The sequence below is a fragment of the Salvelinus fontinalis genome, chromosome 41 (genome assembly GCF_029448725.1).
Source record: "Salvelinus fontinalis isolate EN_2023a chromosome 41, ASM2944872v1, whole genome shotgun sequence".
NCBI classification, from domain to species: domain Eukaryota; kingdom Metazoa; phylum Chordata; class Actinopteri; order Salmoniformes; family Salmonidae; genus Salvelinus; species Salvelinus fontinalis.
The window spans coordinates 14574462-14601826 of NC_074705.1; the positions used below are offsets into that span (position 1 = coordinate 14574462).

General features: G+C 43.0%; 2 protein-coding genes across 6 annotated transcripts in view; one reads left to right on the forward strand and one right to left on the reverse strand.

Moving 5' to 3' along the window:
• The first annotated feature begins 5622 nt into the window (after positions 1–5622).
• On the forward strand, positions 5623–13241 carry LOC129840283 (ras-related protein ralB-B-like). 2 transcript variants are annotated; one of them, XM_055908049.1, is made up of 5 exons: positions 5623–5756; positions 7035–7216; positions 7393–7601; positions 10488–10665; positions 10915–13241. In XM_055908049.1, the coding sequence occupies exons 2-5, from the start codon at positions 7103–7105 to the stop codon at positions 11023–11025; spliced, it is 612 nt and encodes a 203-aa protein (XP_055764024.1). In that variant the 5' UTR covers positions 5623–5756; positions 7035–7102; the 3' UTR covers positions 11026–13241. The 2 variants fall into 2 exon arrangements, with proteins under 2 accessions (XP_055764024.1, XP_055764025.1); XM_055908050.1 differs by having other exon boundaries at positions 5651–5673.
• Positions 13242–14518: 1277 nt separating this feature from the next.
• Positions 14519–27365, reverse strand: part of LOC129840279 (tyrosine-protein phosphatase non-receptor type 4-like) — a 35534-nt gene continuing 22687 nt past the window's right edge. For 2 of the 4 annotated variants that reach the window (XM_055908044.1, XM_055908042.1), the window contains 13 exons: positions 27125–27271; positions 26742–26900; positions 24871–25027; positions 24626–24766; positions 24345–24504; positions 23294–23484; positions 21731–21821; positions 21519–21583; positions 21098–21244; positions 20785–20913; positions 20460–20608; positions 19973–20108; positions 14519–19334 (listed from right to left, as the gene is read on the reverse strand). In XM_055908044.1, the coding sequence (XP_055764019.1) occupies positions 17442–19334; positions 19973–20108; positions 20460–20608; positions 20785–20913; positions 21098–21244; positions 21519–21583; positions 21731–21821; positions 23294–23484; positions 24345–24504; positions 24626–24766; positions 24871–25027; positions 26742–26900; positions 27125–27271 (3565 nt within the window). In that variant the 3' untranslated portion in view covers positions 14519–17441. Of the gene's footprint in view, positions 19335–19972; positions 20109–20459; positions 20609–20784; positions 20914–21097; positions 21245–21518; positions 21584–21730; positions 21822–23293; positions 23485–24344; positions 24505–24625; positions 24767–24870; positions 25028–26741; positions 26904–27124; positions 27272–27365 lie in introns of all 4 variants that reach the window. The other 2 variants (XM_055908043.1, XM_055908041.1) reach the window with 1 other exon arrangement.

Consider the following 27365-nt stretch of genomic DNA (forward strand, 5'->3'; position numbering starts at 1 on the left):
ATATCTAACAGTTAAAAAAAACATGAATTTACAGCATAAATCATGAAATATGCTGGATAATATTGAGGGAAAACAATGCACATACAATGACTGTGTAGGCTACTATAGATAATTAGGTGTGATAAATTAAAACGTTTGCACTGTTTCTAATTGTCATAGGTCTACAGGCCTACAGACCTATAGCCGATATATTTGTCAAATGCAGCTCTGTGCAATTCCGGTCCTGGAGAGCAGAAACATTTTTGGATTCTGTTTCTACCTGTAGTTAATTGCAATTACCCATAGTGCCTCATTTATAAACGTTGCGTAGGCCTACATACAAAATACATGGAACAATGTACATACAAAATACATGGAATGTAAAATACATAGGCTACCCATAAACATGCGTGCGCCATTTAAAAAAACTGAACTTGACCTGCGAATATTCTTAGCTTCCCGCAAAGTTAGACCATGCGTACGCACAGTTTCTAGTGGTTGAAGTATTGCGTTGCCAGCAGACAAGCAGCCGAGTATTTCGTGCAAATGGGGGATATGATGAAGTGCTTCTTCATAATAAAAAACCCTATAATATAATATATATGATTCAGTTACTTGCTGTTAGTGAGAAGAGTGAAGATCAATTTCTTTGAAACTTTGCATTCTAAAAGAGCTATTTCATATGAGCATTGCAGAATAAATGATTCACCTTTTCTGACTGTGATGGTTTCATAGTCACGAAGTACTCGCTAGGCAGGGGCGCAACTTTGGTTTTAGAAGTCGGGGACATCATTTATTTTTATAATATTTTTTTTTATCCAGTCGGATAAACAGTCAAAACAACCTAGCCAACCTCTCGGAGGCATCTGCATGGTCCTAAAGCACACTGTTGCCTCATTTTGTATTACATTCCAATGATAAAAACTGGGACAAAAATGCAATTTCAGAATGTGGGAGGGACGTCCCCCCTGTCGCCAGTGAAAGTTGCAGCCCTGCCCATAGGCCTATTAGGCCTACAACCCCCCATCTCTAATTTAATTGGATCCACTTTATAGTAGTAATTAGATTTCAAGTGGCCAATTTTGCTCCATGCAATCCGATTCGGAGTGCAGTTTAAGGATAGAACAGGCGGTTCACCTTTTCCATTGACGTTTTTTTAGGCTAGGCTACTGTATATCTAAATACCCTACTGTAGTTTCAAATGCCTCAAGTAAACAACATTTCATTTATAAACATAATACATAATACATATTTTCATGTAGAATAAATTCCTCCCCACCTTTCCTGGCCATGTTAGGTTCATATTACAGAATAAATTACCATGCGCATCTCTCATTTAACTGGGCCTATTAGTTAGGCTATTATTTCAAGTGTTTTGCTCTATGCATCCAAAAGGGAGCGTGGTTTATAATATAGCCTACAGTAGAATTTAAGAGATGAACAGACAGTTGATCTTTTGCTTTGAAGAGTGTAGGATACCACCGTAAATAGGCCTACTAGGTTTTACATTTCGTCGAGCATACTAGACAACGTTTCAGAATTTGTGGGCAGTGCAGCATATTTAGGTTTGGGGAAAAGTAAATGCAAAACATTATTGAATTCAAACGATCTGTTTACAGGTCCACAACAATTTGCAATTGTTTTTTTTCTTTCAGAAATTGTCAGATACAGCAAATGTCACTGTAAAAGTTTTAAACATTCTGCCAACACCTCCAGAGACATTTGATCACATACACCATTGCCATTTCCTTTAGAAACTGCCCTGGCCTGATTGCAATAAAGAGAAATAGTAGCCTAATGGAGTCTTTTTGTAGGCACTAACTCCGCCATGGTTTTCCTATGAGGAAAATGAATGGTGTTTTTGGAGTGTTTTTGGATAAACCCCAAAAACAAGGACACAAGCTTATGAGATCTTATACGTTTCGCTCTTTGAAATAATCTTCACTTTTTGTGAGTTTAAAAGAATTGATGTTATAAAAAAAGCACATAAAGAACGTAAAGGCTTCATAATTCATAAAGGTTATGTTAACTGCTATAACATAAAGGTTATGTTAACTGCTCAAAACTGCTATCTAATAGAACAAAACGAATAAGATCTCCTAAGCCTGTGTTAACTTATTATGGCTGCAGGGGCAGTATTGAGTAGCTTGGATGAAAGGTGCACAGAGGTGCCCAGAGTAAACGGCCTGCTCCTCAGTCATAGTTGCTAATATATGCATAGTATTATTAGTATTGGATAGAAAACACTCTGAAGTTTCTAAAACTGTTTGATTTATGTCTGTGAGTATAACAGAACTCATATGGCAGGCAAAAACCTGAGAAAAAATCCAAACAGGAAGTGGAAATTCTGAGGCTGGTCGATTTTCAACCAAGATCCTATTGAAATCACAGCGAGATATGGATAAGTTTGTACTTCCTACGGCTTCCACTAGATGTCAACAGTCTGTAGAACCTTGTCTGATGCCTCTACTGTAAAGGGGGGCCGAATGAGAGGGGAATTAGTCAGGTCTGCCATGACCTGACCATTCTTTGACCATGCGCGTTCACATGAGAGGGAGCTCTGTTCCATCGCTCATCTGAAGTCAATGTAATTCTCCGGTTGGAACGTTATTCAAGATTTATGTTAAAAACATTCCTAAGATTGATTCAATACATCGTTTGACATGTTTCTACGGACTGTTACGGAACTTTTTGACATTTCGTCAGGTTTTAGTGAACGCGCTTCCCTGATGTTGGATTTGTTTACCAAACACACTACAAAAATAGCTATTTGGACATAAATGATGGACATTACCGAAAAATACGAACATTTCTTGTGGAAGTGGGAATCCTGGGAGTGCATTCCGACGAAGATCAGCAAAGGTAACTGAAGATTTATAATGCTTTTTATGAGTTTTGTTGACTGCACAATTTGGCGGGTAACTGTATGGCTTCCTTTTGTGGCTGAAGCTGTTTTCAGATGATTGAATATTGTGTTTTGCCGTTAAGCTTTTTGAAATCTGACACAGCGGTTGCATTAAGAACAAGTGTATCTTTAATTCTATGTAAAACATGTATCTTTCATCAAAGGTTATGATGAGTATTTATGTTATTTGACGTGGCTCTCTGCAATTTCTCCGGATATTTTGGAGGCATTTCTGAACATGACGCCAATGTAAACTGAGGTTTTTGGATATAAATATGAACTTAATCAAACAAGACATATATGTATTGTGTAACATGAAGTCCTATGAGTGTCATTTGATGAAGATCATCAAAGGTTAGTGATTCATTTTATCTCTATTTGTGCTTTTTGTGACTCCTCTCTTTGGCTGGAAAAATGGCAGAATTTTTCTGTGAGTTGGTGGTGACCTAACATAATCGTTTGTGGTGCTTTCGCTGAAAAGCCTATTTGAAATCGGACACTTTGGTGGGATTAACAACAAGATCACCTTTAAAATGGTATGAGATACATGTATGTTTGAGGAATTTTAATTATGAGATTTCTGTTGTTTGAATTTGGCGCCCTGCACTTTCAAATAAGGGCTGTGTTTCGTGTAGGCTTAACCTGGCGTGACGTTTTGATAACCATGTAAATCTCTCTCGGACAAGGTGACACCACTTGGGAGGCCCTAGTTGTAACAACTTGTGAGAAGATCTTACACCTAACCCTGAGTAAAACTGAATGTTTTTGGTACATGTTTTCTTATACTTCCAGCATGCCTAGATCATGGAAAAGACAGACAGTGGAGTACCTCTCCATACTTTGGAAAGAGATGTAGCAGATCATGTAGCAGAGCAGGGGAAGTCTATCAGATTAAAGTTGTATGGCACATGTCACGTCACTCTGTACAGATTCTGTAAAGAGAGAAAGAAGCTACTGGACAGGAGCGTGTACGGGCCATTGAAGAAAATGGTGAACTCAGCCAGTGATGCCTGTTTTAAGGATGAAGCCCGGAAAGACCATGACCCCTGCTCCAGCTGACACACTGGTCTTGCCAGCTGCCTCCCAGGTCACCTCTTCAGACACCGCTCAGGACACTGTGCCCACAGCTATCCAGGCCACCTCTCCAACTTCCTTCCAGGCCACCTCTCCAACTTCCTTCGAGGCCACCTTTCCAGCTGCCTTGAAGGCCACCTCCCCAGCTGCTTTCCAGGCCAACTCTCCAACTGCCTTCCAGTTCATCTCTCCAACTGCTTTCCAGGCCACCTCTCCAACTTCCATCCAGGCCACCTCTCCAGCTGCCTCCCAGGCCACCTCTCCAGCTGCCTTCCAGGCCACCTCTCCAACTGCCTTCCAGGCCACCTCTCCAGTCACTTCACAGGGCACCTCCCCACATGTATCAGGCTGTGGCTGGGAAACACATGATTACTCTTCTGATTTCAACCCAGTTGATGTACGCCCCTTCCCAAAAGCAGGGTTCAGGAAAATTACAACAAGGGGTAGGAAGAGGAGAAAACTGTGATTTTGACGAAAACAATAGCTGGAAAGAAGCAAGCCAAGACAAACCACACTGAACAACAACAAAAAAACTATCCTGCCTAAGGAAAAAGGCAAAACAAAGCAGATTGAACCAGAAGATTCAGATTCGTCCAACGAGGAAAACATGTGTGCATGGAGCACTTGAACAATTTCAAGGAGGTCTGGATGTAGTGCTGGGAATGCAAATGATGGGCCCACCAAGTCTGTACCCCAGGACAGATATACAACTGTCACAACTGGGACTCTGATTAAGTGAGCATGTCCAACAGTCACACACACAGACTCACAGACACACACCACAAACGTTCAGGTGTAGGTGTTTCGTTTAGCCTAGTTGTTGTTTGGTTGAGAAATACCATTTAGTGGTGGGTAAAATAATACACATTTTATTATTTAAGGTTATTATTATTTCTGCCCAACAAAATGTTAAACATGGCAATGTTGCTCTCATGGTCTCAATAAAGGCACTTAATAATTAGTTGCATGTCATGATTTATGCACTTTTTCATTCTGTTACAATTAATCCCAAGCACTGTTACTAACCCAGACCATGGGGTAAATTGTAACACTTCACTCCTTATATTTAACACAACACCATGCATTTGCAATCTGATTTACATATATAATAACCACACCAATTTGTGTGGACAGCTGTAGGTTGTTTGTATTAAGTTTCGAATCCACCACCATAAACAATCTGAGAAACTGACGAAAAGGTGAAAAGTGTTACAACCACCCTATCTCCCCTACTCTATACATCCAAAGCATGCAGCAAACGAGGGCATTATTGTCAACATAAACGGTGAATGATGGGCGTTTTTCAGGCGGAGTTTTAATGCTAGTTTGATTTATAAAGGCAAAAATGCATATGTATGGTGTGCGCCAACTTTCTAAACATTAATATTTTCTACATGCACAGTCTTTTAATAAATGGCGCATGCCTTTCGAACGGTCATCCAACTTAGAATTACAACTCGGGAACTTGGGCCTCTTTCTAGAGTTTCGACATTCCGACGTGAAGATCACTGACACCATGGTTTGTTTTTAATAACGCGGCATCAACGTCGCCATGACATCGCCTACAAGTGTGATCGGAGAGAAGCAGTCCTAGCCCATCTTGTTCATATTGTACTGTTTTTGGTGGCACAATTTCTATATGACGTCACATCCGGTTCATATAGTCCTTATCACACGACGTCCGGGAGTGGTCAAAATATCCGCATTTGCGTCTGGTAAGTGGAACTTGCCCTCTACTTTAGCGTTCCCATGGTGTATACCGGATAACAGCAAAGAACGACACCAAACCCATTACGAGGTGAGACGTTTGCTATCTCTATGCACTTTTGTAGACGTATGTACAAGTGGAAATCGATATCAGAAGCGGATATTTATTTATATTTTATCTTGGTCAAACATACCACTGTTTGCGCAATGTCTGTTGATTGACAGATTCTCATCCAATATTCGGTTGACCACATCTTTGTCATTTGTATCTATCCAATCGAGAGCTGCTCTTTGAGAGAAAGTGGAAGGTAGAAAGTAGCAGAAGTCTCAAATCAATTTATTTGGATCTATTTTGATTTTGGCAGGCGTGCAGTCGGGTAGGCTGTTGGGAGTGTTTATCTGACTGGATAATAAATAAATAAAAAATGCCCCCCCCCCCCTGGATTTTGGGGCAGCAGTTCGGGCACTTAAAATGGACATATGTTTAGCTGCATTGTTTTTAAAATAGCCAAACGTTATGGGGAAGTTATGGTCTTATAGTTCCTGTGAATGGTGTTTTATTATGATTTTAGTTTCTGTTTTGGAACTGACGATAAGGCCTATTACGTTGTGGGAATGTTTCTTCGGGTCTTGTTGCAATACATTGTTAATTTAATAAAATAAAAAAATCATATTTGGATCCTCATTAGCTTTTGCAGAAGCAGCAGCTACACTTGACATGATGCCAACATTCAGTTGATGACACTTACAAGAGGTTCTCTCTCACTTTCTTCTTCTGCTTTCTCCTCTTGTTGTTTGCCTGATTTTATAAATCCATAAAAAAAAGAAAACTATGGTCCTTGCAATCTGGGGTCCTTGGGACGTCTCTACTCCATAAAAATGTTAAATGGGGGGGTTTCAGCAAACAAAGACACGCTTCAACAGATGACAAACATAGGTACACGGTAAGGGTTTAAGAATATACACTTTTTTACGTATCGACTGCATAGCGAGTCGGAGGTTCATAAAAAAAAACTGCTGTGAAGGTGTGTACAGTAGGCTAGGTAGTAGTAGGCTACAACATGCCTGTGTTATCATTGTAACCTACATAATTTTGCCCTTGAAGGCTGCCACACCACTGCTGCCCTCATGAATTCAATTATAGGGGTCAGTGAAATAGGATTTTTCCACAGCCTATGCTTCAGTCAGCTGCCATTTTGAGATTGGCTGTTTTGTCAACCTTTTAGGTCCATGTGGATATGTTTTGACATTAGATGTACATACGTATACAAAACCCTGCCTTCTTTATCTGAACACTTTTCTGCAACTTTTTTTAATGCTTGAATGTTTAGTTTTGTAGGCTAATTTACATGTTTGTGTCCAACTGTAGGAAGTTCTGGTGTTGGTGGAGGCAGTTTCCATTAGTGTAGTAGCTGTGGACATTGTCCAAATCCAAAGATGGCTACTGGAAAGAGTAAGAACCAGAGCTCTCTGGTGCTGCACAAGGTGATCATGGTGGGAAGTGGAGGTGTTGGGAAGTCAGCCCTCACTCTGCAGTTCATGTATGACGAGGTAAGAGCGATAAGTCTGGTCCTTACCAGACTCTGTACATTGCTCCCTTTGTAGCATGTGGTGGACGCTGAGGCTAAAGAGAGACTTGGGCAAGCTGCCACTCAAACCTCCAATACTGCTTTTCCATTAAAGAGTTTACGATTCTGTAAATAAAATAATTCCTTCCCACCTTCTAGTTTGTAGAGGATTACGAGCCCACCAAGGCAGACAGCTACAGGAAGAAGGTGGTGCTGGATGGAGAGGAGGTCCAGATCGACATCCTGGACACAGCTGGACAGGAGGACTATGCTGCCATCAGAGACAACTACTTCAGGAGCGGAGAGGGATTCCTGCTAGTCTTCTCCATCACCGAACACGAGTCGTTCACTGCCACCTCAGAGTTCAGGTACGTCTACGCAGATAGGTTCGCCCACCAAATCTCACGGACCAGGCAAGGAGGGCATTAATCAGAGAGGCAATAAAGAGACCAAAGATAACCCTGAAGGAGCTGCAAAGCTCCACAGCGGAGATTGGAGTATCTGTCCATAGGACCACTTTAAGCTGTACACTCCACAGAGCTGGGCTTTACGGAAGAGTGGCCAGAAAAAAAGCCATTGCTTAAAGAAAAAAATAAGCAAACACGTTTGGTGTTTGTCGAAAGGCATGTGGGAGACTCCCCAAACATGTGGAGAAGGTACTCTGGTCAGATGAGACTAAAATTGAGCTTTTTGGCCATCAAGGAAAACGTTAAGTCTGGCGCATACCTAACACCTCTCATCACCCCGAGAACACCATCCCCACATTGAAGCATGGTGGTGGCAGCATAATGCTGTGGGGATGTTTTTCATTTGCAGGGACTGGGAAACTGGTCAGAATTGAAGGAATGGTGCTATGGTGCTAAATACAGGGAAATTCTTGAAGGAAACCTGTTTCAGTCTTCCAGAGATTTGAGACTGGGATGGAGGTTCACCTTCCAGCAGGACAATGACCCTAAGCATACTGCTAAAGCAACACTCGAGTGGTTTAAGGGGAGACATTTAAATGTCTTGGAATAGCGTAGTCAAAGCCCAGACCTCAATCCAATTGAGAATCTGTGGTATGACTTAAATATTGCTGTACACCAGCGGAACCCATCCAACTTGAAGGTGCTGGAGCAGTTTTGCCTTGAAGAATGGGCAAAAATCCCAGTGGCTAGATGTGCCAAGCTTATAGAGACATACCCCAAGAGACTTGCAGCTGTAATTGCTGCAAAACGTGGCTCTACAAAGTATTGACTTTGGGGGGGGGTGACTAGTTATGCACGCTGAAGTTGTCAGTTTTTTTCCCGTCTGGTTTGTTTCACAATAAAAAATATTTTGCATCTTCAAAGTTGTGTAAATCAAATGATACAAACACCCCAAAAAGCCATTTTAATTCCAGATTGTAAGGCAACAAAATAGGAAAAATGCTAAGGGGGGAATACTTTCGCAAGCCACTGTACATGTATTTAGTTAGAACATTATGTGCTTTATATATGTTAGCATTGAGTGATCCACATTCCATGGATCTGCTCGTGGATCTCGTATGTAGAAGGGCAATTCCATGGTAAAGGAATTAGGCTTTGGCTCAGTTTTTTCACTTAATGTATGCCAAACAAAAACCATTTAAGAGTTTAAGAAACCATACAACTTTATGCACAAGGACTATTTTGAACAATTTCCACTGAAAAATGTACAAAAATTAATCTCCCTCCGGTTTTTATGCAACCACGTTTGGCAAAAACAGTTAAATATCTGCTCCTAATTAAGATTCAAAGATGTTTACAGAAAGAATGTGGTGTCAGCTATGACATGGCATCTTGCGTTGGAAAATAATCTCTTTTGGTAATAGAACTACAGTAAGTGAAGTGGATTTACACCCGGTAAAGGAATTACATCATGGGTCCTTGATCTGTACTACACAGAAATGCATAATTATGGATATGTCATTCTCTTCATGCTTTACAAGTTTGGACATCACAGTACAGTAGAGTGCAGTAGAATACAGTAAGGTAGAATTCAGTTACAGTAAAGTACAATATACTGTACTTTACTGTACTTGTTTTTTTATGTTATTTATTTAACCTTTTATTTAACTAAAGCTAATGTAACCAATGTTATTGTACTACTACTGTACGCTCTACTCACTGTACTATATTGTACTGTGCTATCCAAACTTGTGAAACATACATCTATGATAGGTTCAGATTTGGTCCGTCTGTACGGGAACATAAAGTACCTTCAGGAAGTATTCATACCCCTTGACTTATTCCATATTTTGTTGTTACTGCCTGAATTGAAAATGGTTTCAATATTTTTTTGTCACCAATCTACACACAATACACATAATGACAAATTGTAAATGTGTTTTTATAATTTTTTTGCCACATTGATTGAAAATTTTACATACTAAAATGTATTCACACCCCTGAGTCAATACTTTATAGAACCACCTTTGGCAGTGATTACAGCTGTGAGTCTTTCTGGGTGAGAGTGATTGAGCCTCTGTCTGTCCAGAATTACTGTTTTAGACTCTTGGTTTGATCACCAGACAACAAAGGAAAGTTATGCGCTGAACATACAGTAATAGTATGCCAGTGGCAGGGAGGACAGTAGAAGGTAACCCAACTGTAGTTTGACTTATGATTTCCCATTGTAGCCAATTAATTTGCAGTAATTCAGTTACTGATAAATGTTTTTAAATTGTGGTAATTCCGTTACCAATTTGGTAACGAAATTACGAGTTTTAATCACTTCATTCAAACAAAATCAGTAAAATCACTATAACTAAGTGTTTACTTGTTACTTCTGTGAACTGTCATTCACCTCTCTCCTGATAAGGGAGCAAAATTAGAAAATACCTTAAAGATGTGTTTTTGGTAACGTAATCACAAGGCAATAAATATGTTGATATTAATTGGCAGGGGTCTTTTACGTCAACATTGTGTTTTGATGTATTTCTGATACTTTTTAAAATACGTTTCCCAGCTGTTTATCCAAAAATCAAAGCCTTTTACTTATACCATATAAAAGACATGCCTTCATTTCCCAAAAATATACTCTTATCTTTCATTTGAACACCTAATTTGATATGCTCTTATGTACTTCATGTTGCTGCTCATGGTCCCTTTTTTATATGGAAATGCCCAGAACAAAAAATACATCTGCACACTGCTTAGTTTAAAAAAAGAAAAAAAAAGTATATATATTTTTTAAGGACAGTGTTTTAGATCCAACTGGGTCTTCATCAGGACTAATGTATTGTGTCTTCCTAGGGAGCAGATTATGCGGGTGAAAGCAGAGAACGATACCATCCCTCTGTTGGTGGTGGGGAACAAGTCGGATCTGGAGGACCGCAGGCAGGTGTCGTTGGATGAGGTCAGGGCCAAGGCAGAGGAGTGGGGGGTGCAGTACGTGGAGACCTCAGCCAAGACACGAGCCAACGTCGACAAGGTATGTAACCAAACTTAAACATACTGTCCACTTTGCTACAGTAGGACTAGGAACAATATACCTTCATGTCATTTCTTACGTAGGATTTATACTTTTTTTAGATGGGGGATTATGTTATCAAAATATGTTTCCGGACAAGAGATATCAGAAACTACAAGCAAGCATGATTAAAAACAACCTTTACAGTAAATCAACTTCCATTGTCAATGTAACTATAGTGTTGAATTAACAACTGGCCATTCTTTTCAGGTGTTCTTTGATCTTATGAGGGAGGTGAGAAAAAAGAAAATGTCAGAGAGCAAAGACAAGGGTGGAAAAGAAGGCAAGATCAAGAAGGCTTTCAAATGTTGTCTGCTTTGATCTAGACCAGACCTTTCAGTGAGACACACAGAGCCAAACCAGACCAGAGCCTCCGCAGCACAGTGGCATTAGACAGGGACATGTTCATTAGGACATACTGTAGCAAAATGTTTCGAAACCTTTCTTATTGGACAATATATTACGTCTCCCTTTGGAGCATTTTCTTCAGTTCCTTGCCTACTGAACACAAACCAGATCTACAGATCCTTCCCACTGAACTGAGCCTTCTGCCATTTTAACACACGCATATCAAATCCATATACAGTACCTCTCACATTGTGGCAGTCAGAGGGGTGGCCTAACCTATGTTAGTTATGCAAACCATCCTTTGTGCCACTGTTGGGGACAGGTCCAGAGGGGACTGTTTAGATGAAGTGCCTCGACATTGATCGTGAATATATAGGTTATGGTCGCGGACAATCACTCACTTGCACACTACTTAAATATGGCCTTGGTTTGATGCTCACTTGTAGGAATAGGTAGCCTCATCACCAAGAGAAATTGGCTATGCTGTTTGATGTCTTACTGTTGGCACTGCAATCAATTTTATATTCCTACTACCACTACTACACCATTTTTAAAAACCTTTTTATTTATTTATGGTCCACCGCATGAAAATCAGTCAGATAATTAAGTCACCTTATTCATAATCCAACATATTGTCCACATGTACAATCCAACATGTACTATATCCACATCATATATAATACCAGTCAAAAGCTTGGACACACCTACTCATTCAAGGGTTTTTCTTTATTTTACTATTTTCTACATTGTAGAATAATACTGAAGACTTCAAAACTATGAAATTACACATATGGAATCATCTAGTGCTGAGCACTTGTTGGCTGCTTTTCCTTCACTCTGCGGTCCAACTTTTTCCAAACCATCTCAATTGGGTTGAGGTTCGGGTATTGTGGAGGCCAGGTCATCTGATGTAGTACTCCATCACTCTCCTTCTTGGTCTAATAGTCCTCTACGCAGCCTGGAGGTGTGTTTTGTGTCATTGTCTCGTTGAAAAATAAATGATAGTCCCACTAAGCGGAAACCAGATGGGATGGCGTATCGCTGCAGAATGCTGTGTTAGCCATGCTGGTTAAGTGTCTTGAATTCTAAATAAATCAGTGTCACCATCACACCACCTCCTCCATGCTTCACAGTGGGAACCACATATGTGGAGATCATCTGTTCACCTACTCTGCGTCTCAAAGACACGGCGGTTGGAACCTAAAATCTCACATTTGGACTCATCAGACCAAAGGACAGATTTCCACCGGTCTAATGTCCATTGCTCGTGTTTCTTGGCCCAAGCAAGTCTCTTCTTATTGGTGTCCTTTAGTAGTGGTTTCTTTGCAGCAATTCGGCCATGAAGGCCTGATTCATGCAGTCTCCTCTGAACAGTTGATGTTGAGATGTGTCTGTTACTTGAACTCCGTGAAGCATTTATTTGGGCTGCAATCTGAGTCTAGTAACTCTAATGAACTTATCCTCTGCAGCAGAGGTAACTCTGGGTCTTCATGAGAGCCAGTTTCATCAAAGCGCTAGGTCTTTTCGACTGCTCTTGAAGAAATTTTCCGGCTTGACTGACCTTCATTTCTTAAAGTAATGATAGACTGTTGTTTCTCTTTGCTTATTTGAGCTGTTCTTGCCATAATATGGACTTGGTCTTTTAGCCCTAGTTGGTATATTCTGCATACCACCCCTACCTTCTGATTGGCTCAAAATAATTGAGGAAAGAAATTCCACAAATTAACTTTTAACAAGGCACACCTGTTAATTGAAATGCATTCCAGGTGACTATCTCATGCAGCTGGTTGAGAGAATGCCAAGTGTGTGCAAAGCTGTCATCAAGGCATAGGGTGGCCACTTTGAAGAATCTCATTAAATATTTTGATTTAACACTTTGGTTACTACATGATTCCAAATCTGTTATTTCATAGTTTGTCTTCACTATTATTCTACAATGTAGTAAAAATGAAGAAAAGCCCTGAAATGAGTAGGTGTGTCCAAACTTTTGACTGGTACTTTGTTTTTTTAATAAATCTTTTGTCGACTGCACTTTTTCTCCACAAAAATGTCAACGTTTCAGTGTTGCCTTTTTAATTCTACACTTGAAACTGAAGCGTTAAACTAAATTACTGTTTGTATGCACACTTATTATGGGTTATATACAAACTGTTTTTGTGTTACCAAATAAAGTTCTCTTTTGTAATGAATTTGTAGTGTGGCTCAGTTTTTAAAGAAGCACCTGTACATCCTAAATTGAAATGGAATTGACCCCAACGCTGCTGTCCAACTTCTGGGTCTGTCACCTCCTGAGTATCAGTTTCCAGTTATTCAAGGTCAAAGGTGCTGTTCAAAATTTGCACGAAAAGAGTGCAGTAAAGAATTGCGTCCTTGTCGGATGTGCTGGACTTTTTGTTGTTGGTGTGGTTTGACTAGTGCCTTTGATGTGTTTGAGGGCAGCAGAGCACCAAAAGGTTTTTGTTTGAGTGTCATAAAACACCATTCCGGTGCTGTACAACTTGACTTTGAACGAATGGACGACAGAGGCCTTATGTGGCCTTCAGTCTGTTAACACTCTGTTGCAAAGCGGCAGGTCAGGGACATGTGCACATTGTAGCAAACCATTTTTGCTGCATAAAACTAAACCAAACTAAAGTCTCTCTTATTGGACAAGTCCAGGTAGTTCCTCCCTATTTTAGCCTGTTTTCTTCTGTTTGGTGCTTAATGAATACGATCCAGGTCAGCCTTAGATCCAGTAGCACCCAGATGGCATGTCCCATTGACAGCTGGCAAACCTCTTCCCACACCCCAAGTACATCCTATCTCACTTACACTCTACAACACCTATGACCTGATAAACCTCAACTAGTTCTGAAGACCCTTCAGGCTTGGCAAGAGAGCCCTCTACTGGCTCAAGTCATTCAGTCACTAAACACAGAATAAGAGACAAGCCACAGCTTCATCAGACCTATAGCCTCTCTGTAGATCCTCTCAGGATCTACAGAGATCCTCAGATCCTCAGGATCTCTGTAGATCCTCTAAGGATTTTGCAATATCATATCATTTTGGAATATAATACAACATCTTTGGTATAGCCTAGTTGAGTCGATTGCCTCGATCATCAGCCACAGCAGTCTGAAATTGAACACTAGGTGGAGGCAGAGAATCTTGATAGAAAGGTAAGAATTATTTTTGCTTCCTTCTGCTGAACATGGACAACTAGGCCTGTCTGCCTCCTTCCAGCTGACTGCCCTATCCTGACCTGGTTATTAGTGTTACTGTAAACATACTGTGATAGAAAAGACCGTGTATACAGTAGAAATAGAATGGCTAGAATTCTGATTTCAATGGATGTTGATTCTATGGTGGTTGTTGCTGCAGTGTTGAATCTAGAATGGTGAATGTGGAAAGGCAAATGAGTGTGTTGTTGTTGCTGTGTACATATTCAGTCAAGGCATAGAAAGAAAGGACCATGCCAACAAAAAAACACAGCAGAAATGTGACTTTACTTACAGAACATTGGCACTTCACTGACATGATATGGCTCCTATTTACAACAAAAACACAGAGCAGGTCACAGACCAGGCAGAGCCCAGCCTGATATTTACCTGCTTTTACAAGTACAGTAGTATGAAAAATATTTCCCCTCAAAAGTCAAATTGTACATCCCTTAAGTTTTCGAACAACTAAAAGCTTGAGATGGATACATTCAATTTCTGTACAGCTTCACCACAAACATTACATTTGTACATCCTCCTGATTTGGATCTTTAAATATATTTCACTAGCTCACAGATTTAAGCTTATATGTACATCACAGTTGTGCAGAATGTTGTACTATTACTAAGTGATGATAAGGTAGAAAAGCATCGTGCAAAAACGAAACAAAAAAACATACCACCCAGGCCCCCCTTGAAAAAGAGGTGTTGGACCTTGAATGGGACAACCCGGTCAAATGAACATTCCAGTGCCTCAGTCTATTTCATGGTGAAGTGGTTGACACCGTCTGAGTCTCAAATGGCTCCCTATCTAGTGCACAACTTTTGGCTAGAGCCCGGTCAAAAGTGGCGCAATGTATAAGGAATAGGGTGCCATTTGGGACGCGGCGGGGTGTGATCTGATTGGGCCGAAGTTCCCCGTCGCACAACAGCTATTTGTAAACACGCCGACTTTCAGTAGATACACGTCCTTTTTAAATCACAAAACCAACTCACGAACCACTGTAAACATTGTCAGCAATAGTACTGCATAAATCCACTGCAGAAGTATCAGCAAAATGAAGTTTGACCAAGCCAACCAAGCCAGCTTTCTGATTTCAAAAGCACAATCGCATCTATCGATTCAACCAGAAATCATGGGAATAAAATCACTTTGTGAGTTTCAATTGTCATAAAAAAGAACACTATTAATGGTGATTAATCTATTAGTCAGTGTACAGAGCTTCATGTTGCCCGTCCCAATTCTTTCCACTGCCACTGGATTTATGGAGAGCACTTTTACACAGCATACATCTATTGCAATGCTTTCCCCTAACAATCATTTCTAATTCCAGCAGGACTTTACACGAGTGGAAAAGTGTGGAACTTTTCTTCTCTTATAAAAATAACTTTGTCTCACAATTTTTTAATTTCATTAAACCTTATAAATTAACATAGTAAATGTACACTAGTTACATTACACAAATCTAGATGACACCATATAGCTTACATCTCCATAGAGGTGTCTATATCCAACAAATATTAAGAAAATGCTAAATACAATTCCAAAATAATTTTTGGGGGTCTAATCATACATAGCAGCAAATATGCTACAATTTCAGCTGAAAAGTGCTGTCCATTCCCAAGAAGCAAAAAGTGTCTCTTATAAAAAAATATCAGAAGCAAATCTATAGCTTGAGCCTTAGAGCTTTTCAACACAATTTGAAAACTTTTTGTTTTACTCACAAGGCTAAAAACCTATTGGTCCCGAAAGCTCAGTCTTTTTATATAATGTATGTACCGTCTGTATGTACTGTACACCAACTGCCTACAATCCTGATGTACAGTACCATGGTAACAAATACCCCAATGCTCTTAATCAGAGAGCTCTGAATACCTCATATTCAATTTCAAAATCTGATGCAATGACACTTGATAAACCACCTATGTACTGAACCAACCCAATCCTGCATGGCAAGGTCATTCTATGTTACTAGCAATAACAAAACCTGCATTAAAATACTACCCGTTTTGGGCTAGTGGTATAGCATCTTCGAGAGACCGATGTACCGTCACATGTTGAGCCATCTGAATCAAAGTTGAATAGCTGCCTCAAAAACAACAACAACACCACATAGTGCAGAGCTCAATGACAGGTAATCAGCTAATGAGGTTATGGTAAAGGAGGAGGGAGGCCTCTCCTAACCAGTGGAGGCTGCTGAGGGGAGGATGGCTCATAACAATGGCTGGAATGGAGTCAATGGAATGGTATCAAACACGTGGTTTCCATGTGGTCGATGTCATGCCAATGACTGCACTCCAGCCATTATTATGAGCCGTCCTCCCCTCAGCAGCCTCCACTGCTCCTAACCTACACCGCCTTTTACCTTGGTTTGGGAAACACCTTCACAAAGGACTTGGAGTCGTAAGACCTTACCCTGGAGATGATTCTAATCTGTAGACTAATAAACATAAAAGCCCAAAAGTAACCATCTGACAACCTATAGTCTCAATGAGAGAAATAATGAGATGATGAGTAGTACAATAGAGTAGAAGTCAGAGTGCTTTACCAGGACCTCACATAGAGGGTTAACCCACTTCTGAGTGGATCTTTAGTTGATGTTGAATAGTTTTGATTTAAAAAAAGAACATGGACTCTTAAGTCTACGGAGTGATCAAAGACAGAAAGACTAGTCTGAAGAAACCACTGATATGACACCTGGTGATGATGCACTGATGGGTTGAAAACAAACGCAAGTCCACTTTCCAGTGAGTTGTCCGGTTCATTAGGAAGGTCTGTCTGAAAGTAATGACACTACAGCAATCTGATCCAACCCAGCTACTGTTCTGTTTCTCCCTTCTCTCTTGATCCTGGACACTTGCTAACACCCCGAATTCCAGTTGATCATCGTAACTTTGTTTCTTTTAATTTCTTCTTCCGTTAATTCTCCAAAGTAGCGGGTTTTGTCGTCATAAAGTGCAACAGTGCTCTGTTTGCGCTCCCAGGCCAGTTCGAGTGACTGTCGGTAGTCGTCTCCATGGTTGTGACTGTAGTTTCTCTTGCCAGACTCAAGATGGTGGATGTGGGAAGAAACTATTGTGACTGAGGGAGTCAGATAGACAGGCTCTAAACAGACAGACAGGCTCTAAACAGACAGATAGACAGGCTGTGGAAGAAGAGGGTGGTGCTTAGGCCCATGCAGCCCTGTGTCAGTCAGTCAGTCCCAGGAGGGATAAAGCCGACTCTCTCTGTCTCTACCTCTGGCTCTGTGGGTGTCAGGGGCTCTAAGGTTGTCAAGGGCTTTGTAGGCGTCAGAGACTCTACAGGTGTCAGGGGCTTTGTGGGTGTCAGAGACTCTACGGGTGTCAGGGGCTTTGTAGGCGTCAGATACTCTACAGGTGTCAGGGGCTTTGTAGGCGTCAGAGACTCTACGGGTGTCAGGGGCTTTGTAGGTGTCAGAGACTCTACGGGTGTCAGGGGCTTTGTAGGCGTCAGAGACTCTACAGGTGTCAGGGGCTTTGTAGGCGTCAGAGACTCTACGGGTGTCAGGGGCTTTGTGGGTGTCAGAGACTCTACGGGTGTCAGAGGCTTTGTGGGCATCAGAGACTCTACGGTTGTCAGGGGCTTTGTAGGTGTCAGAGACTCTATGGGTGTCAGAGGCTTTGTGGGCATCAGAGACTCTACGGGTGTCAGGGGCTTTGTAGGCGTCAGAGACTCTACGGGTGTCAGGGGCTTTGTAGGCGTCAGAGACTCTACGGGTGTCAGGGGCTTTGTAGGCGTCAGAGACTGTACGGGTGTCAGGGGCTTTGTAGGTGTCAGAGACTCTACGGGTGTCAGGGGCTTTGTGGTTGTCAGGGGCTTTGTAGGCGTCAGAGACTCTATGGGTGTCAGGGGCTTTGTAGGTGTCAGAGACTCTACGGGTGTCAGGGGCTTTGTGGTTGTCAGGGGCTTTGTGGGCGTCAGAGACTCTACGGGTATCAGGGGCTTTGTGGGCGTCAGAGACTCTACGGGTGTCAGGGTCTTTGTAGGTCTCAGAGACTCTACGGGTGTCAGGAGCTTTGTGGGTGTCAGCGACTCTACGGGTGTCAGAGGCTTTGTGGGCGTCAGATACTCTACGGGTGTCAGGGGCTTTGTGGGTGTCAGAAACTCTACGGGTGTCAGAGGCTTTGTGGGCATCAGAGACTCTACGGGTGTCAGAGGCTTTGTGGGCATCAGAGACTCTACGGGTGTCAGAGGCTTTGTGGGTGTCAGAGACTCTACGGGTGTCAGATGCTTTATGGGCATCAGAGACTCTACAGGTGTCAGGGGCTTTGTAGGCATCAGAGACTCTACAGGTGTCAGGGGCTTTGTAGGCATCAGAGACTCTACAGGTGTCAGGGGCTTTGTGGGCATCAGAGACTCTACAGGTGTCAGAAGCTTTGTGGGCGTCAGAGACTCTACGGGTGTCAGGGGCTTTGTGGGCATCAGAGACTCTACAGGTGTCAGAGGCTTTGTGGGTGTCAGAGACTCTACAGGTGTCAGGGGCATTGTGGGCATCAGAGACTCTACAGGTGTCAGAGGCTTTGTGGGCGTCAGAGACTCTACGGGTGTCAGGGGCTTTGTGGGCATCAGAGACTCTACAGGTGTCAGGGGCTTTGTAGGCGTCAGAGACTCTACGAGTGTCAGGGGCATTGTCGCCGTCAGAGACTCTACGGGTGTCAGGGGCTTTGTGGTTGTCAGGGGCTTTGTAGGCATCAGAGACTCTACGGGTGCCAGGGGCTTTGTGGGTGTCAGAGACTCTACGGGTGTGAGGGGCTTTGTGGGCGTCAGAGACTCTATGGGTGTCAGGGGCTTTGTAGGCATCAGAGACTCTATGGGTGTCAGGGGCTTTGTGGGTGTCAGAGACTCTATGGGTGTCAGGGGCTTTGTGGTTGTCAGGGGTTTTGTGGGCGTCAGAGACTCTACAGGTGTCAGGGGCTTTGTAGGCATCAGAGACTCTATGGGTGTCAGGGGCTTTGTGGGCGGCAGAGACTCTACGGGTGTCAGGGGCTTTGTGGGCGTCAGCGGTTGGACCAGCTCCTCCTCGTACACCTTGAGTATCGCCTCACAGACAAACCTGTACTGGCTCTGGAAGCAAACAGAGCAAAGAGACCGAGGTTAAATGGGAGTGAACAGTACCGATGATAGCAAGGTCATAGAGGAACTAGATTCAACTAGAACAGCAGAAACATAGCTCAGGCCAACACATTCCTCTCTTGCTAGATGCGCTAGAATTACACACAAATCCAAATTTGTTAGCATTTTTTTGTCTTCGGATGTGATTTAGGCACTGACATGGACTTAGAACATCGATTTCCGTTGTTTGTCTATGAATAATTGTAATAGTGAAAGTTAAAAACTGAAGATTTTTTTATTTATTTGGGCCCCCTTAGAATTGTTTATTAACCATTATTTTACCAGGTATATTGACAGAAAATACATATCTTGTACACCAAGGACCCGGGGTAGAGTTGCTGTGTAGAGAAGAATGTGCCGATTTGAAAGCTATAAAATAAAAAATTAGCAGCTTGCGACATGATCATTTCTTTTTAAGTAGCTCTTATGCTAGAAAAGTTTGGAGACCCCTGGTCTAAGCCAACCCCGTCTGTTTTGCCCCATAGTCGCGCACGTGTCGGCTTTGTTGCTAAACAACCAACCTGTCTATTGAGGAAAGAGCCTCTGCTCTTCTCTTAGTCTCATTTCTATTGCATGACAGATCAGATTACCGGAGTCTGGATCATCATGGCCCTCTGGTCTCTCATTGCCCTCACGATATCCAGCGGATACACGGGCTGATTGCACTCAATCAAACACATGGCTGTTTCCATGGTGATGAGCACCCCCGTCCGACCAATCCCAGCGCTGCACAGAGACACAGAGGACGAGGTGAGTGAGATGAGGCTGAAGATGGCAGCTATGACAGAAGAGGATTCAAATCCTCATTCCCGCTTCTTACACTGCAATCAACCACTGTTGCTACAACAACATGCAAAGTGTCTTAAGTCTGATTCGAAGAAAAAGGGAACATGTTTTTCTTTAAGCCAGGTTATGAGGCAGATGTACAAAGGCTTATATTTTTCAAAGATGTTGTGTAAAATTCCTTAGACCTACTTTAAAGCTGTATCAACAGCGAGATGGCTTACAGATGTTAGTTGAGGGGATAAGAGGTTACTCGTTAGTGTATGCAGTATTTGTGTAAGAACTAGACCTTACCTGCAGTGTACGATCACTGGCTCCTCCTTGCCCCCCCTCTTTCTGCGGACCAGACTGACAAAGTCCAGGAAGTCAGTGTAGTCGTCTGGAACACCGTGGTCAGGCCAGGCCATGTACTGGATCTGAGTCAGCGACCTGCTCTCCTCACTCTGGATATAATCAATCAAATGTATTTTTACGTTTTTATACTTTTTTTCATACGGTTTTCACTAAGTGCAAGAAGTAATCTCGGTTAACACAGAAATAAAATATCAAGTCCTTTTGGTCAGATGCTCGATGTTTACGTAGTCTGTCCTGGAGAGATGATACAAGACATGGTCCTTACCTCCAGGTGTGTGAGAGTTATCTCTCTGACCAGGAATGCTGATTGCTCTTCTTCTGTCACACAGGACACCTGGAAGTCCCCATGGGTAGCGATGGCACCAGGGTTGGGCCAATACTGATGACACTTCACCTGGGAATGAAACAAAAGGATCATTGGAGATAAGAGGAGGAATAGTTTGTCTATTTTCTTTGTGGGGAATGGAAACGTCTTCAATTTTCACCTCATACGTTACCACAAGAAATTCCAAAACGAGACCAAAAGCATTGGGAAGGGGCTGAAATGGAGAGAGCGAACCCTTGGGGACGTGACATACCCGTCCTCTCTCCACCTGCGTGGTGAGCATGACCACCATGCCGGAGCCCTGTTCCCAAGTCATCCTCCAGAAGTCAGAGCAGGTGGCGGGCAGCGGGCCCTGGCACGCGATGTAACGGTTTACAGCACTGGGCGCTGGGATCACCATCTATGGGCCAGGAGAATGGCATGGGTTGGCAAATATACACATATGTATAGCTGCATATTGGCAAATTCATATTTCAGTCTATGTACACACACTTTAAGAAGTGTTGAGTATCTATCAAGAAAAGTCAATCTCTTTCCGGGGGTGTTTTTGTCTGTGTGATATTCATTACCTAGCCGAAGGAAGGTGTCCGGTCTTGGTAATAAAATCAAAGATTGTGGCGTATATATCAAAGAGTGTTGAGTATCAAGAAAAGAAGAAGGGAGAAGGCCCTCACATTGATGTAATTTGCATTGATATAGTCCCCATCCTTGCCCTTCAGAATAACCCTGGTTGCATCATCTGTGAGACGGCAGATACAGGAAGAGAGAGAGGATGAGAGAAGAAAGGGGTGGCAGTTGAGACAGGGGGCATTTACTTACGTCATTGTATGAGGAAGTACAGCATATGTGACAGAAGATGTCACTTCTGATGGTTCAGTATACTCACACGGTGAAATGTCTCGATATCGATTTTTGGAAATGTTCTGAGGTAATTTGGCACATGACATTGTCAATCCGGGCCTTTTCCGGTAGAGTTGCTGAGAAACATCACAACAACAAAAAAACAATGGTTAACATTTGTCCTAAGTTAACTGAAGTTCAGACCGGGCCATGACATGAGCTTGGTTTCTAGGTTACACTAAACCACAATTCTCACTGATAAGCCATCAGTGGAACACAAACAGGAAACGTTTGAGGCAGTGTGGAGCAATAACAGGAAGCAATAGACTTTCAATATTTTCTTTCATCTCTCTATTTCACTCTCGTCCATCTCTCTTTCTGGTAAATGACTTATATGCTATCTGATCAGTCTTAGCCGTGTGCAATGTGAAATACATTCTAGAACCAGTGGAAACGTTGAATAACCAACTGCATTTAATAACATCAAAGTGGACTGGGAGCAGTTCAGAGACACAGGGGCCATGGGGCCACAGAGGTAGCGCTAGTTATTTGGCCCATGTGAACAACAAGCATAATACTATAGTTAGGATAAGTGGACTAACATCACAACACAGATAGAGCAAGGAACCAGATGTTACACTGGATGTATAAATCTGAAGCATCCTGGTGGCCGGCAGTGGGGGAGTATGGAGTGAGATGGATCTGGGCCTACATTCTGTAGATTTTCTCATCGAAGAAGCATCTCCATACAGTTTTCTGTTCCCAAAACAAGAATCTGTTTACGGACAGAGTGGACTAAGTTTGTGAACTTTACCCTTTGCCAACGTTTCCAAAAATGGCTTTGTTGAGAAGGAATGCAAGGGCAAATGTAGTTATTGCACACGAGCACTTCACAGAGTAGGCGTTCCCCAATGGAATTATGCAAATAGTTATAAAAATCTTTGAACAAACTGTGCCTGTATGGACCCAGTACTCACAGGTTGACATTTAATTATAATATAATTAGGTGGGTTCTTATATTAGTCCTATGTCATGTGTTTTCTTGCATATCCCAACTCCCTCTGAGACACCTCTCGGAGAGTGAGGTCACGACCAGGGTCAGCCATTGTCAACGACGACCCTGGAGAAATTAGGGTTCAGTGCCTTGCTTATTGGCACATCCACAGATTTTTCACTTTGTCACTCTAACCACTAGGCTACCTGCAACCCTCATTAATGAAATCTCTTATTGGGATGACTCATGTACTGGAGGCAGCTCTTCAGGGAACCAGCTGGCACAGGGACAAAGTCATAAAATCTGATTTGAAACCTAACCCTAATGTTAACCCCACATAACAAAATAAACATTAACGACAAAAAAAATCTAATAATAATACCACACTGCTAACATTATGCCTAACCCTAACCTTACATTCAGACCAAAAAACACATTTTTGTTTTCATACATTTTTACAATATAGCCAATTTTGACTGCAACTGGCACATCCACCAGAAATCACTCAGCTCTGCCTCCAGGACAAGATTCATCCCAATAAAGGTCAACCTTCCAAGTTATCAGGCCCTCTTTCAGCTTAACATAAACTATATTTTCTAGTATATGTGGACTAACATCAAACTGTTGCTGTACGGCCCCAGTGCTCAAGCCTTCTTTCAGCTGTAGTATGGAGTCTCTCCAGCAGGATGGGTGGTGGTCTGGCTGGTCCTGGGGCTGGTCCTGGGGAGCCCTCTCTGGGGAGTACTGGTAGTTAGACTCCGTATCCCCATCCTCCAGCTTCTCCTCCTCCACCAGGTCATACATGGCTGGAGGAACAACAGGAAGGATGACAGCGTGATTGCACATTGCACATCCATTGCAGGTGACAGGAACTCAGAAAACAAAGAAAAGGGAACGGCAGAAAGGCAGCAGCCAAATGAAAAACGTCCCTCCCAAGTGAATACACTGTCAGACTGATGCTTTGCCTTAAAGCTGAGATCCGCATTAGGCGAGACAGCGCCACAGGCCGCCCCAGGCGCATTTGTTATTGTTTTGGTTTTGAAAAGGAGAAGAGCATCCGGAAACGTAATAAAAAAATATATATATCGTAGTACATACTCTTCTGTTGTATCGCGCGTGAAACGATGTCCGAGGGAATAAAACAGTGTTTGCTATTAGAAGTAATGTCTTTGTTGTTGTAATATCAGACGGACGTGGCCATTTCACCGCAAAGGACTCCAACTTTAATCAAACCAATGCCCATAGTATAGTGGATCTGTTTTGACCCAATATAGGACAGGCAAGCTATGGTCCCTCACTCCCTCTTGTTTCAGGGACAGGCAAGCTATTTGGTATTTTGTATTTTATTAGGATCCCCATTAGCTTTTGCAAAAACAGCAGCTACTCTTCCTGGGGTCCACTATGGTCCCTCACTCCCTCTTGTTACAGGGACAGGCAAGCTATGGTTTTACAAACACTGCTGTAAAAAAATGGAATAATAACACATGCCATTTAGCAGAAGATTTTATCCAAAGTGACTTTTTATGTATGGATGGTCCTGGGAATCAAACCCACTCTCCTGCCGTTGCCATGCTCTACCAACTGAGCTACAGAGGACCGCAAAGGATCATAAATGACGGTAAAGGACCACAAGGCCTGTTAGAGGGCTGTTCTGTTCTCTCCTCACCGTTGGGTCTGACCAGCAGGTTCAGCTCTCCTGAGTCGCTCTCCTCACAGCTGGCCTTGATGAACATGACCACCTGGTCGTGGGTGTGCTCTGAGATGTCCTGACCGTTAATCAGAACCACCTGGTCTCCCTCGTTCAGCCGGGGAACACACAGGTCAGCCTGGGGAGGGCATTAAATCAGAATAGAACAGTGTGGTTTTTCATTATTCATTACCTGTGAAGGTCATTTGAGAAGTTCAGGGGTTTGGCAGTGACGGTGGCCCAGGTAGTAGGACACGTACCGCTGTTCCCGGGGCCACTCGGGACACGATCACAGGCATCTTCTGGTCCAGCCCACCCTTCACATTGAATCCAAATCGTCCTTGTTCGTCGGGGCACATTTTAATGAACACCAGATTGTCATGAGGAAGCACTCCATTGGGCTGTGAGAGTGAAGAAGAAGAAACACAGAGGACAAAACAACGTTTAAGTAAAACGAAATCACAGTGTGTGTGCGTGAGTGTGTGTGCGTAGATCTCTCTCCTACCATAGTCTTGTCTTCTGACAGAGGCGTGTCATACAGCTCATTGATGTGGTTGTCCAACTCCTGCTGAGAGTGGGACTGGGACTGGCTGGACAGAGGCCTCCTAGTCTGCTTAGGGGGCAGAGCGGGCGGCTGGCCGTCGATGGTCGAGTCTGGCGACCTGGACACAGCCAAATCCAAATGAGTCCTTGCGGCAAAATACAAATACAGTATTTATCCAAACATCAACTGGCTTTTTTGAGAACAAGTCAATAAATACATAAATTAAGCGTGTTATTGCGTGTGCTTTCCCCTTTTTGAGGGTTATACATGAACCTGGAAACACACTCTGACTCAACATGAACTACACAGTGGAAACTGTGATGTTCCAGAGCTTAACCTCTAAATGGAATATGTTCCTTTCACGTGACCCATTTCTCAGAAGGCAATGATCATCTTCTGTGTCCACTGAATCATTACAGGGCTCAGTCAGAGCAGAGGGTTTTCTCAGTTCATAGGAACTCTCCCCCCTATGTCCTATCATTGCTCAGTGCTATAGCCTCAACCTGTGGACTAGAGCAGCTTACGAGCCCCCTGGGAGAGGCGCTGTGTGTCCTACCAGCATATTACCCTCAGCTTGATGTGTTCATGTACTGTTCATGTACTTCCCCCAGTCAGAGAACATCCATGTTGTTTAGCCTGCTGTTTGCCTCGGAGCAGCCCTGAGCAGACCCTGGTGGAGGTTAACTGGTTGCGACAGCACTCACCAAAACAAACAGCGTCTAGCCCTATGGACTGCTCAAAAGGAGTTTACACAGAGATACACAGAGGACCAAGGAAAAAAACGACATGCACAGTTACACTGAAGAAGTGCCTATCCAAAGAAAGAGGGAAACGGAGAGAGAGAGAGAGAGAAGAAAAAAACGATCCAAGCCCGAAACAAACACACCAAACCACTTCAAAGAATTCCGCTCTTTCTCAAATTCACATGCAGAGAATAGTGTCTGTGTGTCACCATCCTTCACTGTACATGAGTGAAAGAGAAACGGGGTAATGGCATATTTCCTTGATGTTATGAGAAGATTTGCAATGGCTCAGCCCACTCTATCTGTGTTATTAACATAACAAGCATTCACCATTGTGATGTGCCTGCAGCCCCAACCTACCTCTGCAGTTCTTTGGCTTCGACCAGCCTGCCAAGCTCCAACCTCATTATGGACGCTTAAATGACAGCCATAAAAGAGGCCTATTTTGTAGTCTTCAGGCAAGCAGAGCTTGGTGCTACAGCCCCGGGGTATTTACATAATAAAAACAAACGGTTTGTAAAGACATAGAAATTAGAGGGCGGTGTGTGTGTGTGTGTGTGTGTGTGTGTGTGTGTGTGTGTGTGTGTGTGTGTGTGTGTGTGTGTGTGTGTGTGTGTGTGTGTGTGTGTGTGTGTGTGTGTGTGTGTGTGTGTTTGCGGTATGACGACATTCAACCCAATCAAGTCTCGATGAAAGAGATGCTCATGGCCCGGTCTTTTGGTTTGAAAATTCAAAAGGCACTCGCACATCTGAGCTGATCTTTGTTGCAGGTGCATGACAACGGCCTTGAGGATCGATATGTAGAGATTATTAAAGAGCAGTGATACCATCAAGAGCAGTGATACTATCAAGAGCAGTGATACTATCAAGAGCAGTGATACTATCAAGAGCAGTGATACTATCAAGAGCAGTGATACTATCAAGAGCAGTGATACTATCAAGAGCAGTGATACTATCAAGAGCAGTGATACTATCAAGAGCAGTGATACTATCAAGAGCAGTGTGCAGGTTTCTTCTTTTTTTCTGTTCTTTTGGTTTGAAATGACTCAGGGCTGTGTGTCCGTGGCCGTGTGTGGCAGACAGACTTACGGGGTAGAATCTAGGCTGATGGAGTTGGCCTGGGTTGAGGAGGCTGACTTGTGATTGGTAAACGTTTGGCAGGGCGAGGCATGGTCGTGGTAGTTCACATGGTCCAGCAGGTGTCCCACGGAGGACGGCCGCAGGCGCTCTTGTGCAAACTTGGAGTTCCTGCTGAGACAAGAGAAGAGGAGGAGGGAGATGTAAGGTACCCGAGTGCACTGTCACCCAAGGTTATTTAGAGTTACTTGACAACGCTCCTCCTCCTTAACTGTAGATTAGCCCAATTTCCTTCGCCATCCGTCTCCCCGAAGTGTGCACTTGTTCAGTCCCGCTCATTGATTCGAAACTAAGGAATGTACTGTTTGCTTACTTTACGGGTTAGGGCTACTCACTGGTTGGGGGTGCCTGGTGGGGAGCGTGTGGGCAGGCTCTGGGTCTCCAGGCGGTCGTCAGACAGAGAGGCCCTGGAGTTCCGGCTGACTGACTCCCAGTCCATCCCTCCATCCATCAGCCGCCGCACCAATGGCTTACTGGGAGACCTGATGGGTTGATGATATGGAGGTCATTGTTATTGTTAGATTGGATTGCAGCAGGTAAAAAGTTCATCAGATTTCAATTTAGCAGGATGAAAAC

Excerpts from the sequence above, each read along its gene's own strand:
- LOC129840283 (XM_055908049.1), top strand. The coding sequence starts at position 7,103 with ATGGCTACTGGAAAGAGTAAGAACCAGAGCTCTCTGGTGCTGCACAAG. Across the intron at positions 7,217-7,392 it reads TGCAGTTCATGTATGACGAG|TTTGTAGAGGATTACGAGCC; the intron begins GTAAGAGCGATA and ends CCCACCTTCTAG. Across the intron at positions 10,666-10,914 it reads CACGAGCCAACGTCGACAAG|GTGTTCTTTGATCTTATGAG; the intron begins GTATGTAACCAA and ends CATTCTTTTCAG.